This window comes from Aedes albopictus, chromosome 2, assembly GCF_035046485.1.
Source record: "Aedes albopictus strain Foshan chromosome 2, AalbF5, whole genome shotgun sequence".
Classification (NCBI taxonomy): Eukaryota; Metazoa; Arthropoda; class Insecta; order Diptera; family Culicidae; genus Aedes; species Aedes albopictus.
Genome location: NC_085137.1, coordinates 121,041,122 through 121,056,109, shown reverse-complemented (window position 1 = coordinate 121,056,109; position 14,988 = coordinate 121,041,122). Strand labels below are relative to the sequence as shown.

At 37.4% G+C, this 14,988-nt stretch overlaps 1 protein-coding gene across 3 annotated transcripts in view; it reads left to right on the top strand.

The window, feature by feature from the left end:
- Positions 1-8,915, top strand: part of LOC109397492 (protein spire) — a 648,107-nt gene extending 639,192 nt beyond the window's left edge. For 2 of the 3 annotated variants that reach the window (XM_062850306.1, XM_062850307.1), the window contains exons 11-12: positions 8,307-8,547; positions 8,712-8,913. In XM_062850306.1, coding sequence (XP_062706290.1) covers positions 8,307-8,547; positions 8,712-8,776 — 306 coding nt within the window. In that variant the 3' untranslated portion in view covers positions 8,777-8,913. Of the gene's footprint in view, positions 1-8,306; positions 8,548-8,711 lie in introns of all 3 variants that reach the window. The other variant, XM_062850305.1, reaches the window with a different exon arrangement.
- The last annotated feature ends 6,073 nt before the right edge of the window (positions 8,916-14,988 follow it).

Genomic DNA, 14,988 nt, shown 5'->3' with positions numbered 1-14,988 from the left:
AGGGTTCTTAGTGGAATTCAAAGGAACCGTACTTAACCCGATTTTCTTTTATTTACAAAATTACACCAAATGTTTCTCCAAAGTTTCCAGCAGACGTTTTTTTTTCTACCAATTCCACAAAACAGATTTCAGAATCAATTGGTCGGCGTTAAGTCAGAGAGGACCATGTGTCTTTTACCTAATTTCTAGAAAAAACGACTTTGAAGGTTGCAACTCTATAAGTTTTGAGTTTTTCAACAAATGTTCATGAATTTTTGCCATAAAACTTAATAACTTAATAATAATATGTGTTCCATCATTAATCTCACGCTCCCATATTCATCCTATTCGAAAACAAGCGATTACGGCACCGATTGATTCCGATCTTTTTGTTTTCATGGGTGCTCACTTCTAACAAAAAATACAAAAATAAGAAACAAAACAAACAGCGCTTCAATCCTTTGTTTTTCGTAGGATGAAAATGGGAGCCACATGCTTAAGAAGGGAACCAATACCCTATTCATCAAAGCATCGCTCTGTATTGATCGCGAAAAAACGTAAAAAACTTGGAATTGGAACCGAGAAATTGCTAAGTAATTGATTGTACTTAGTCCACTCTGACTGAACGGTTTTTGGAAATTGTACAACCAACTACAGTTTACACTCAAGTTTGTACATATTTAATGAAAAAAAATGCACAAGTAGGACAAAAGTTAATAGGATTGATGTATAATGTGCGTAGGAAGTTTGAAATTTGATATTTCTGTTATTACACTATTGATTACCATTTTCAATTTTTATGTTCAGTCAGAGTGGACCAAGTACAACAGTTCAATATCACATGAAGGGAAGTTAATTATTGAGCTTCTTAACTTGAACATTTAATAGTTTACAACTTTTGAACGTATTTTCATAGTTCGGTACGTTTTTGAAATATTGTAGTTACACAGTTCACAATAATTTATTCAGAGGACTGGCGTTTTTCAAAAATTCGTTCAGACAGAGTGAACCAAGTACACAATTCTTAAATAACCGGTAAAATCAATTTCTAATTTTCGCAATGTTGTTACTTGGTCCCCTCTGACTTAACGCCGACCACTTAGAAGCTCCAATGTCTATTTCAAAAATCTTGCCATGATTTGGTGCTTTTTCGAACCTCTGCATTACTTTATGAGTTCCGTACAAAATTTCTAAACGTTTGCATTTGAAAACCCCTTTCGCAAAATCCGCGCTGTTGATTAACAAAACGCAAATTCCGCGCAAACCTGTAACAAAGGTTCCATCAGCGCTTTGCTAAAGAATTTGCTATGAACTCTTCTTGATTTTCTCGGGTCTCTGCCAAAATCATAATAGCTCTAATACAATGATCACTAAGGTACGGCTTTTTTCACAAGTTGTTGAAACCTGAAATTCGTATGCTCTTTCGGATTCAATCACATAAAAAGAGAAACCTCTGAGCTTGAACCAAAAATATGGAGATTTCAAGGTGGCATAAACGCCTCAAAGTTTAATTTTTGAAAGTAATTTCACTTTATCAGTTTTCAATCGATTTTCAATGTTCGTGGATGAATATCTTTAAAATTGATTTTTGAATAAACTTGTGAAACTTTTTTTTTTCTTTCAGCGTACTTTTGCCCAAAAATGTAGGGAAAAAACTGTTTCAACAAGAATTAATGAGTTACCCTCGCTGATACCGGTCCACTATTTACGCCTTGTCTCCAAAAATGGATAAAGTTGCAATTTTTTGAAAGTCCTCACCGAAAAAGTAAAGAAAATGCAATTGGTTGGTTAAACTGATAGAACCCTCGTGCCAGAAGTTACTCAAATTTCAAAAACCGTTCAAAAACACGTTTTTACGAGAAAAATGAGAATTTCAACTAAAATATTGATTGTTTTCATGCATAGTTTCCGCTTTAACCGAAAAGTTTTTTTTTTTTCAAAATAATAATATGAAAGTTTAACATTTAAATTTTTAGAGTAATTTCAAAATGGAAGGAAAAAACTTATTGAGGAAAACCTTCTAATGTATTCCATTTATCTAGTTTATCAAACATATGAAATTAATATTTGAAACATTAATGGCTTTATCGGTCATTGTCTACTCAATGAGCAAGGGGGTAGAATGTAAAGGTGGTAATGTGTACCATAACCCTAAATATGATGCTTAATATCTAATTTTGAAAAAAACTGCCAAAAAAAATTCTCAAACTTTTATTTAACATGAAAAATATCAAGTTTTTAGGCGTGTTCTGGCAGTTTTTAGTTGAAAATATCATACGAATTAGTGGTATAGCGGCTACCGCTGCTGATTCATATGCAGAAGGTCCTGGCTCGTCCCTTTTCTCCACTTTGTATTTTTCTATCGACTTTCTCCATACTCTCTTCTCTAAATATACATCTCATGTTTAAACGTATGTTCATAGCTATCGCTAGAACTAGAAACGGATTCAAAGAAAAAGCCGTTTTACTTCCTTCCAACTTTTACAGCTCAGTGTTAATCTACATTACGCCAGTTATGCAGTCAAGCATACTGTGTCGCTTCACAATAATCCTCCCACAATCTATCACCACGCACAAATGCGTGAACCCTTATGTTAAAAATAAACATTTCTTAACAACACTCCGACATCCGCATGACTTTGCGCAGACGCAGAAGACTCAACGAGTGATTGTACTCTTCATTTCCCCACGGCATCCTCTTATTGACCCGCAAGCAGACGTAGCAGGCGCCATTATCACTTTAAATAGAAGATCAACAATACTCTCACACTGAAGATGCCTATTGATCCCAAGCAGCTATCTCATTGGTTCCTTGTGTGAGTGTAGCTGGTCTGGCGATACTGGAGTAGCAACTACGTGTGGTCAATCAATTTTCATTTTCGATTTTTCTTTTCAAAAATACAAATTTCGATAAATTTGGAATTTAGAAATCCACTGACAAAGTGAGAGATGAGATTTTGTGAATAAATCGCGTTCTGGTGGGATTCGAACCCACGACTCCGTATTCGCTATACCGGCGCATTAACTCTTTGGAGCCTGATAATTGCGCCACTGCTGCCGCAACCTCGCGAGTCTCGAATGCGTTTGTTTCTTTACCGGGGTTATATTGACCCCTCCGGTTCCAACACAAGTAAGAATTCTGCGAAAAAAAATAGGAATTTAGTTCTAAATTTAGAAGAATTTTCGGAATTCTTGGGTTTGGTTTTACATAGCAAACTTACGACTTAATCAAAAAAAAAATCCAGAATTGTTCAAATATTTTCTGAAGAACTCTGGAAAGAATTTTATTCGAATTATTTTTAAGAGTTTCGTTTCATATTTCCTTATAGTTGCCATATAAAGTTTATTTTTGAATAAATATGTAGCGAGTATGGCAAATTCTTGAGCAAATCCGTTGAAATTTCTGAAGAAACTCGGGGAGAACAACAAACCTTGAAAAAATCAGATATTAAAAAAAAAATCCGTAAAAAAATGCTTAGAGGTTCGTCCGCTATTTCCGTCAAAGATTTTCTAGTAATTTCTCAGAAAATTCAGTGAGAAACAAGATCAGAAACTCATCATAGATTTCTGTTGAAATTTCTTCTTCTATTAGAATTTTTGATAAAACTATTGAATTTTCATTGCTTAAAACCATACATTGGTGTTTTTTTTTATTCTACAATGACCTAACCTAATTTAAATCTCTTTTGTTTACTGGGGCACTGCGTGAGCGATTCTAATTGGCGGCTGAACTTACAATTTGTACAGCGCTGCTATCACTTTTCTACCATGCCCATGGGTAGAATGATGAGCACGAGGATGCTGATGTGTGGCTCTTGTGCCTTCTCCAGTCCGATTGGGGGTCCATTATGAGTTGCCGTTAGCCGATATCCAAGTTTCCGGGTCCGTTAGAGCATATGCTCAGCTCAGGTGTCAGGGGTCAGGTGTCAGCTGCTCTCGGGGGCAGGGATCCTGATTTCCACTTTTCATCTTCTTCCACATTAGAAGACAGTCAGCAGCGAACGGTTGTCGCTGTTCGTGTGTATGCTTGTCAGCGACGACAGCAAACTCCGGCGAACGGTGGGAAGCCACACTTGGAAATTACTCATTCGTCCACATTCGCATCGCAAGCGAATGCGATTCGTGAGTGATGCGATTGATATTGTGCATACGAATTTTTGATGTTTTCGAATTATTTTCTTTGCTAATCTAGCATTTCAGCAACAATACAGTAAAAATGTATGCATTACATGCAGAAATTCTTTTCTACTTATGATAATAGCCGCTTCGATCGCTCACCAGCATTCTTCACTATTCGCCATTCATTCATTCGCTTGCGATCCAAACTGCGACGAATGGCAACGAATATTCATGTCAAGCAGCTGGCTCATCGCTTTCTACTGGTGATGGGGTTGCGTGTTTGATCACGACGATCCGTTTGCTGCATCTTCTCGATTCGCTTCAGCAAAGAGGAATGAATATGAATGGAGTGAGGCGAATATACCGATCCTTGCTCGGGGGGAAGAGCAACTGACGAAAAATTGCAAGTGGCGGGGGTGGGATCGTACCCATGACCATCCACTTATGAAGTGAACGTGTAGCCACTACGCTACGGGCCCCGGCTTATATTGGTGTTTCACCTGAAGTTTTATTGAAAACTTTTTCGGAATGTCGTCAAAACATTCCTAGCAGTAGATATATCCGCGTAGCAGTAGATATATTTTCCGCGTGCAAATAACTTTCATTGTTGTCCATCTATGGTTCTCTTAAGTCAAAGCATGACTTCGCTTAGGTCATCACATTTTCCTAGGAATAATTGAGCGAGACCTTTCTATTGACACATGATAGAATATGAGTTTATGTAGTGCACAGAGGTTCCACATAGGTAAAACATGTGATTACTAAGTAAAAAGAAAATCGCATTAAGTACTGTTCCTTTGAATTCCACTAAGAATTTGTATCTTTTGACAGATACGTATTTCGACCTTTACAATAAGGTCGTCTTCAGTGTCTTGTACTTGACAAAGGAACAGTACTTAACGCAATTTTCTTTTTACTTACAGATATTCCCCTAACAAGCCCAGGTTAATCATCATCATGTGATTACTGTTTATCTACAGCTCAATGAACTCAAGGCCTGACTTCAACCAGGCCATCTTGGGTACTCAGGAATCTAGTCGATGCTTTTATTTACTCCTGATCGATGAAGTATTGGTTTCTGAAGCTAATCGTTGTTTTCTGCATGCAAATAGGTTTAATTGTAGTCCATCTACGGTACTCTGTAGTCAAGGCATGACTTCAATCAGATCGTCCAAAATTTCTACAGTTCGTTGTTATCACAAACATTATACAGATGCTCATGTATTGGTGTAAATAAGAGCGATAAAAAAAATTGAAAATAATCCTTGGTGATTATTTCGAGTGTTCATGTTTTGTAAGGAAGATTCGGACAATCCATCAAGATATTCAGAAAATATGCACAGTACTACACGGACAACACATGTTCTACAGATGTCTCCGATTATCTATGGGGTCACTAAGGAAATAATATCTCGTGTTTAATTTCATTTGAAAACAACAAACGCAAACGTAGACTTGGATGGTTCAGCAATGTTGAATATCTCAAGAATTCAAAAGAAACCTATCGGAAAATATCAAATTCGAACATGTATAGCAACATCAACTATCATTAGGAAACGGAATGTGCAAACTCCCATTGAAATACTTCGTTAAGAAGAAAGTTATGGGGGTGCAAATCGTACTTGGCCTTTTTTTTGCCCGACTTGACCCAGTGACCCACTGGCCTTACTCCGTCCAGAAGTCTAAGCAAATGTTGATCCCGTATATTTTCAAAACTACAGTGTTGTACGAGTTTGTGTTCAAAATTTGTTTAACTTCTGTTGAGAAATGGGCTGTTGGCGATTTTTTGAACTTTTATGTTTTACCTGGGGTCAAACGGGTTAATTGGGAAACGGGTTAAACATTGGTGAGAATTTCCGTCCCACACACAGCGAAATTCAGTATAATTCTTTTAAAGAATTCAACCAGTTTTTTTAGGAATTGCTTCTGCTATTTATTATGAAAGTTTAACCAAGAAGTTTTGCAAAAATTCAAAAATTTTCAGTTTCAATGTTTTGAGATTCTGCATTCCGAACATTTTGTCGCTGAGTCGTGAGTTCTAAGTTTACTAAATCGTTTTTTTTTTGTCCCATTGGGAAATAAACCGTAGAACTAGTTGCTGAACCATCCGATAACAAGATAGAAATGAAGCATTAATGCTCCGCTGTTACTTTCTATCTGCAATTGCTCACACCTCTTCTATACTCGTCGATTAAATACCCTTAAGCTCCACGATTCATCTCACCCGGTCCATCTAAGATAAGGGAAAATTAGTGCTTTAGTTTCTCACACTACATTATGGACTAAAGCAATGGACCATACCGTTTACTAGGTATCTCTTTTCGGTAGTCTGTATTGACTATAATACCGACGTGTTAGCCGAGCGAAGAAAACCAAAACTAGACCAACATCAAACCGTAGGTACATCGACAACGACGAGAGTTTGTGTTAATTGGCGATTAACTTGAAGCACCCACCATCATCATCTACAGACAACAGCAACGCTTTTGCTCTACAATTAAGTAAAACGTCAAACCGACACCCAACCGACGAACGACGACGCCAGACGGTGGTGCGATCTGTTCGGACATCATTTCACCTTGTACCACCGTCTACCTAGCCGGCTATGGATGTTTCAAATCCGATTCAATTATCCGGAGTTGTTTTACAACGGAGAACAATGTAACCTAAGTATCTACCTAGCTGGAGAAGAAAGAGAAAAAAAAAACGGGGGAAATTACAACTTCATATAGATTTCTAGTTTTCCCATTTTGCTATGCAAGGGGGTTGCCACCACTTCGTCATCACGTCCGCTTGGAAAGGTGTTGACTAGTGTAAAAGAACTACTACAATTTGTTTCCCTTGGGGTCTAAAGGAACGTGATCGTGATTTACATACATCAAATTCTGTTTGAATGGACATTTTGGGCTTGATAGGACTCCTACTTGAGAATTGGTCAGTAATCGAGCTATCTTAAAAAAATCTGGTTAATGCTGAAATTGTACCCATTTTATAATTTTGGAAAACTCTTTTCTACAAAACAGTTTTAAAAGAATTCCTGGCGAATTGATTAAGGAATTCATGATGGCACAGTAGAAAAATTACCGGTAATGTTTGCTTATTAGTGGGATTATCGTAGGGGTTTTAGAAACTTTTGACGAAATTCTTTGAACATTTCTAGAGTATTCAATACACTCTAAACACTTGGCAAAATTACCTCGATTAAATCACGACCAACTAAAAAATGTGTTTCCTGAAACATCGAGACCACCACGCTTAAGTTGTTGCGTTTTTCTCATCGCACTGTAAAATCTGAAACAACATCTCCACATTATGTAGGTATTGCAACCATTCCCAGCAACTTCTGTTGAACGTTCTCTTCTTGGGCAACGAAAACAACGAGAGCACTAAGCATCCACCCCCCGACGACCGACTAGAATGCGTGACCGAAACATTTCCCAAGCTAAAGCAAAAGCAATGCGGGGAGCAAAGCTGCCCTTCTCTTTTCAACGGAGCTTATTGCTTCAGCATTACCAACCATCATAATCTATCTCTGCCGCCCGCCCACTTAATGGTAAAACAGCTTCTACGTAACCCATTTTCCGAGGTTAATACCCGAGCAGGAGAAAATAGCTGAACAATACGAAACTCAGGTATGGAAAACCGAATACCTACAACCTGAATGAGGTATTAAGAAGCCCTGCATAAGAGGTAAAATACCTAAAATAATAACTGGTTTATATTCTGGGCATAACAAGTGAATAATGACCTCAGGTATGGCAATACCAAAATAATAATCGGCGACTTTTCCATACAAATAGCGATTTTTCCATAATTGAATAATACCTCAAGCAGTCCTGAACACCAAACCAATAACTCGTTAAGGTATTTTATCAATACCTACAAAATACCAAAATAAGTTATTTTCAATACCTGGGTAACCGACCAATACCTTGTTTTGGTATGATACCAGACTTTGGTATGCTGCAGTTATATGGCAGTTATTCGTTCCTGCTCGGGTACCAATCCAATTTGAATCAACCGCAAATTTATCAAGCTGATTGAATGCCTCGCGACCGAAATCACATGCTCGTGATTTGAATCTTGAACGAACGTTGAAATTCTTGAACATAATTAAGCTTTTACAACCATCATAAGTACCTATAGGTACCTACTTGAACTTCGATATTTTAACTCGCTGATATGATTCTCTCGTTTCGCTCTTCTAGGACGACGATTTCATAATCGAAACAGCGCCAAATGGTGACCACACGCTTAACGGTAGCAGCCGGTCCAGTGGTGGCAACGGAGGAGGTGGTGGTCGATATGCCACTCTTGCCATCACCGGCAAACGGAGCTCGATGGCGACATCCAGTGGGACGGCGACAGCCGGCAGTACAAATCAGCATCAGCAGCACATCAATAACGAAAACAACCAGAACAACATCAACACCGTACTGCGGCGGACAAGTAAGTGGTTTGAACTTTTGTTACCATCAAAAACTAGGAATCCCAAAACGATTCAACATCTCTAATCTCGTCATTTTTGTCTAATCTCGTTCTCTCGATCGATTGATGATCGTTCTAACTGCTTTCAAAAACTGGACATTACCACCCTAAAACCCATGCTATAGAGAATATCATTACACACGACGAGTACCATAGGTTCTGTGATAAAGCACTCGAAAGTAAATATTAGCCTTTTAGTCTTTCATCTTTGAATAATGCACGGTTTTTCGTTTTCTTTGGCACCACGGTCTTGCTGTTTCGATTGCTGCACAGTGCACTTCTAGAGTTATGCCACGTTCAGACTATGGAGCTTTGAAATATTGTAATGAATATTAAGGGGAAAGCTGTTTAAATAGCCATAGTCAATGGTTTTCTCAGTCCTCGAATCAAGAACGATTTGTATCTACATTTCCGACGTTTCGGTCTGGGGATTTGGCCTATTTCAAGGGTCGTTGTGTCTACCGTCTATCGCTTCTGTTTTTTTTGCATAAGGGATGCTCTTCTGGGTTTCGTCGGGAATATAGATAACAATCGTTTTTTATTCGAAGACTGAGAAAGCCATTTGCCCTTTCCATCAAGTTTCCAGTCGTAAAACACCATACTAGCCATCCCAAGTAACAATAATACTTTTGTGGCAATCCTGAAGTAATTTCTAAGATAGAATAATAAAACTTAGCAATAAAGCTCTTTGTTCTGCAAATCTGAGATAAAATAGGCATAAAACATCCATAAGACTAATCTGGCACACTCTTCAGGAGATCTTCAAAGCTGCTTTTGAAGACTGCTTTGAAACTATTTGTATTTATGTACTTGCACTGATAATTGATTATAAGAACTTCATGAAACTTTAACAAGAATAGCTTGAGGCATGTTGATCTTTTAGCTGTCTTTCTCAAAAGTGTCAACAGTGCATAATAAATGAAATCTTTTACCTAAGCACTATGCAGATGCAAACAAGTTTTGTTTCATGGATGAAATGTCAATTGAACTGCAAATTAATTTTCATCAAATTGAAATGACTAAAGCATTAAAATTGCCTGACAGATCATTGATGACAGGGAATCAAAATTGTCCGTGCCATACCCACTTTTTTGTTGATATGCCGCCCAAAACATACGAAAATAACAAAGCGCCCCAAAAATAATATCAATCATTAATATACGAAGACATAAATTTCCTATAAAAACAAAAGGCTACGCCACTTTTTCAATTCTATCTAAACATGGCTGCCGTTCCATGCGAACAAAACTCATGCAGCCGACATCAATTGTTATTACTTTTAATCCAAAGCCCCTCAAAACAATGATGGAACCAAGTCACCTTGCATGAAAACTACAGCCTTTATTGAAGATTGTTTTTACTAGTTATGATCTTAAGGTAGATTTGTTCGTCTTAAATGAAACTTTTTCGTTTTATTCAAGAGTAACAACCTTTGACAATTGTTTGTTTACGTTTTCGATGCTAGAAATTTGTCTCTGTACATTTCGCGGTGTTTCGCGTCAATATTTGCCAATTCTATTTTGTTTCCCTGTATTTTTGCAATTAATAATGAAGTGCAGCTTACTAAAATTACGCTATTTGGCATCAGCTTGAGCAGGGTCACAGTAAGTACCCATTTCATTTTCGATTCGCACAGCTGTGGCCTGTGTCAGGAACTGGTTGAAGGCAGGACGACAGCAGCCAACTACTCGCATTTTTGATTGGCCGTAAAATCATTATTTGGTTGACAAGATTACTTTTTAGCACAAGAATGGCTAAATTATCAGTGAGCAAACATGTTTATGTGTTTATATTTGCATGGAAACGCGGTTTTTCAACCAATTTGTTACATTCATTATTTGGATTGAAAAAATAGTTCGTTGTCTTATTATTATTTCGCATAGTTCTTGTTCCAGAGTAATGGCTCTACCTCAAGAATAGAAGGCTTCAAGAAGTTTTTAAAGGAGGATTAGTCAGATGAAATGCACTTGAATAAACTTTCAATAAAATATGTTGATGTTATGTGTTGAAAATAACTTCAAATACACCTTAAAACTTATTATAAGATTTAATGCTCTTGTAAATTCAGTTGTTTTATGCGCGAATTTCAAAATTAACTTTTAAAACCGCAAACGAACGAAGCTTGTTTTCTCTTGATAAAAACAACTACAAATGTTCCATGAATTAGTCATGCTGTGATAAAGCTTCCATAAAAATAATCAAATCGAAAAGGAATTGAAATTGTTACTTGGGATAAGCTTTGTATAAAATTCTGTAGTCTGATCGTCGCACGCTTACATTATCTCATCTTCATTCTTCCATACTTCGATCCTTCGATATCAACCACTCATCGTAAAGCATTTCACCAATCACGTTAGATGTACTTACTCTACGAGCAATAACTGAAGGCATTTATCCCAGCTGAAATTGTTTTAATCCCAGCAAGAATTCCTGAAGAAATCATTGCAATTTCTACTGTAATTTCAAAACAAATTCCCAACCCAAGTCAAGTAGACTAGAAGAAGTTTTTAGAACCATCATAAAATCAAAATTAGAATGTTTTAGGTTTTATAATGGTTTCAAAACCCTCTACAAAACTAGTTGACAATTAAAATGTCGGAGCGGACCTGGTGTGGTGGTTAGAACACAAGACTATCACAAGGACCTGGGATCGAATCCCACTCCCGACATACTCACAAAAAAGTGGGTTCTTCCTTCGGAAGGCAAGTGAAGCGTGGGTCCCGAGATGAACTAGCCTAGGGTTAAAAATCTCGTTAATACAGACAAAAAAAATTAAAATGTTACTTTGGAAGGGAAATCTCTGGAGAAATCACAAGATGAATTTCGAATAGTTGGATGAATTACGGAAAGGATTTGTTTAGGACTCCTTGCAGAAATCACTGGAGCAATCTCAGCCAGAATTTCAAGAGAATCGGGCATTTGTGGGGGAATTCTTCCATGAGTAGTACTGATTGAGTACCTATTGGCTTTTCTCTGTGGATTTCTCCAAGAGTTCCTTCAGGATTCCCTCTTGAAATGCGCACTGGGATTCCTGCAAAAGTTCCTGCCGTGATTCAAAAATTCCTCTGGGATTTCCTCACGAAATTTTTGTTGAGTGAGATTCCTCCAATTGTTCTTTATGAAATTCGTCCAGCAATTCTTGCTGTAGCTTTACTATAGATTCCTCCATAAATTCACCCAGAGATTTTTATTCCTCCAAGGTTTTCTTCCGAATTTCTCTAGTGATTATTCCAGGAATTCCACTTCGTATTCTTACAGGAAATCCTCTTCAGATTCCTTTGAGAATTTCTGTGAATATTGCTTCTGGAATACTTCTGGATTGTCAAGTAACAATGACAGCTGAATAATTCAACGGCTAGAATTTTTAAAATCAAGCTTAATGTAGCTGCTTATTTATCTGTTGTACAGTGATAATGTTTGTTGGGATTTTTCCAGGAATTTGTGAGTGGAATCCCCCAAGTAATCTTGTTGGGATTCCTTAAGCAATTCCTGCCGAAAATAATCTACAAATTCCTGGAGAATTCCTATCCCAAGTAACAATGATAGCTGAATAACAACCTATTCAGCTAAATAAGTGGTTTATTCATCTATTGTACGACAAGAATATTTTTTGGGAAGAGCAATAATTGCAAAATTACTACCATCTGAAAATGCTTGAAAAATTCCAGCAATAATGCATGAAGAAATCTTGGTAGAAGTTGCTGAAGAATTTCTGGCGGTATTCTTAGAGGAATTCCTAGAGAGAAATCCTTTAAAAAAAATCCTGGCTGAATCGTCGGGGCCATTTCTGGAGGAATCCCTGCAAAAAACAAACTCATTCAAAAATTCCATCAGGCATTCCTGGAGGAATTCCAAGTAGATTTCTCAAAAGATTTCTCCATTCAATTTCTCTTAGAATTCCTCTAGGGATGCCTGCTGGGGTTCCTCCACAATTTCCTCCTGGAATTTCTCAAGCGAGTCCTCTTGAAGTTCTACCATCCTGCTATGATTCCTTCAGCGATTTCTAGAAAGATTTCTCTAGAAACTCCTTGTGGAAAACATCCAATAATTTCTGCTAGAACTTCTTCAGGAATCCCTACTACAATTTCTTCGGGAATTCTTTCTGAGTTTTGTCAAGCATTTTCAGCAGACAAACCTCTAAATATTGCTGTGGAGAGTAATCTAGGAATTCCTTAAGCATTATCTGCAAGTACTAACGGGTGGTCACTAAATAACGGGAATGCTTTGAATGTGCTCTTAAAAATATATGATCTTTAAAAATGGCAATCTGAATTTAACTATCATAAAGGTTTAACAATGTACGTCCATGGAAAATATAAAATTTAAGAAAGTTGAACGTAGTAATTTGTACAGTATTTTTTTGCAGTGATGTTGGAGCAACTGCTTTGTACGACTTTTCAGAGTTTACTTTCACGCATTTTCTGCGTCTGTGAAATCGTTGGTCAAAATAAATGGTTTCTCAGCTACCTTTAGCATCTACACACTCAAACAGTAATAAGAAAAAATGGGGATACTGACTTGTTTTTTTTTTTTTGCTTTGGTTGTAGCCTTTTCCCGGAAATGACATTTATAGAAATTTCCAAAAAATGTTATTTTTCTGTATCACCAAAATGTGTCGATGTAATTTGTGCACTGCGGTTCATTGTTGAACTTTTTTTGTGCTATTTTTTTTATAACGAACCATTTACATGTTGTTCAATGTGTAAATGTGATTTGATGTAAATATTTGTTATTTAACAAGGCATTCTATTGATTTATCCAGCCCATGTCACAAAAGAAGATTTTATTATGTGAAATGATATCATGCTTATTGGTTTTGCTAGTTTTCCTCTATTTCCTTCAGGATCTGTTTCTTGGGATGCCGAAATGTGGAATTCATTCAAAACCGGTCGGGTTCTAGTTTTATAATGGTTTACTATTAACTTTTTTTACGGTTGTTTTGAGCAATCAGTAGAGCCGTCCAAGGCGTTTTGGTAGTGCTTCCTGTTTCAATGTCGTTTTCTGCAGAACAGAATAAGTTGACACAAAATAAAAAATACGCTGACTTTGTGGATAGATAGACGATGGTTTTGTCTAAAAAATGTTTACTCTATGGACGCTTCTATTGTTTTTAATCAGCTGCTAAAAGCATTCCCGTTATTTAGTGGCCACCCGTTACAGGGGAAACCCAGAAACAAAAAAAAATCCACGAGAATTTCCACCGAAAATGTCCAGACTAGAGAAACCCCAGTTGCAGTCCTGGAGAAATCCCAGCATTAGCAGTAGCTTAGATAATCTTAAGAGAATTCTGAGTAGGAATATCACGTTTCTGAAGAATTCCACGAATAAATTTCAGCATTGCTGGAGGAATCCCAGCAAGATTTTTTAGTGGTGATCCCAGAAGAGTCTTGGACGAATCCGTGCAGAAATTTCTTGAGAAATCCCAAGAGGAATTCCTGGAGGAATCCTTGGAAAAACCTCTGAAGGAACTTAAGGAGAATTTTCTGGAGAAATCCCTGCAGAAATACCTTGAGGTTTGTCAGGGAGAATTTCCCGGAGAATCCTATCAGATATTTCTGGAGGATTTCTGAAAATATCCTTGGACTGAAGGTCTTCTTCTTCTTTATTATGGCTCGACGTCCCAACAGGGACTTGGCCTGCCTCGCTTCAACTTAGTGTTCTTTGAGCACTTCCACAGTTATTAATTGAATGGCTTTCTTTGCCTGCCATTTCTTGAATTTGTATATTGTGAAGCAAGTACAATGATACACTATGCCCAGAGGAGAGTCGAGAAATTTTTTTTCCGACTGGAACGGGTATCGAACCCGCCGGCTCTGGATTGGCGATCCTTAGCCTTAACCACTAGGCTAACTGGACTGAAGGTATCCGCGATAAAATCCTCAAAGGAACTATGCGAGAATTTTCGGAAAAAAAATCTGAAGGTATTCATACAGAAATTCTTGGATGAAACCCTGGACGAATCCATAGGGGAACTTCATGCGGTCTCTCTGACGGAATACCAGGAGAAATTCCTGGAGGAATCCTTGAAGGTTTTTTTTTCTCTGCAATCCCGGCAGGAATTTCTAGAGAATCCCATCAGGCATTCTGAGAGAAATATGCCGGATGGGATTTATCTGAAATTTCTTGTTGCTTCAAAGGTTTTTCTCAGGATTCCTGTACATATCCTTCCTGTTATTCCTCCAACGTTTCCTACGGAGATTTCTCCAGGATTCCTGTAGTAATTCCTCTGATTACTCCAGAGATTTCATCAAGAAATCCTTTAAGAATTTCAAAATTTTCTAAAAAGTATCATAAATCTATACAAAAGTTTTTATAATAAAAGTTGGTTATCGTAGTGACAGCATAACTAACACAGGGACTATGTATGACTAGGTGACGATTTTTTCAAGGTTTGAGGAATTT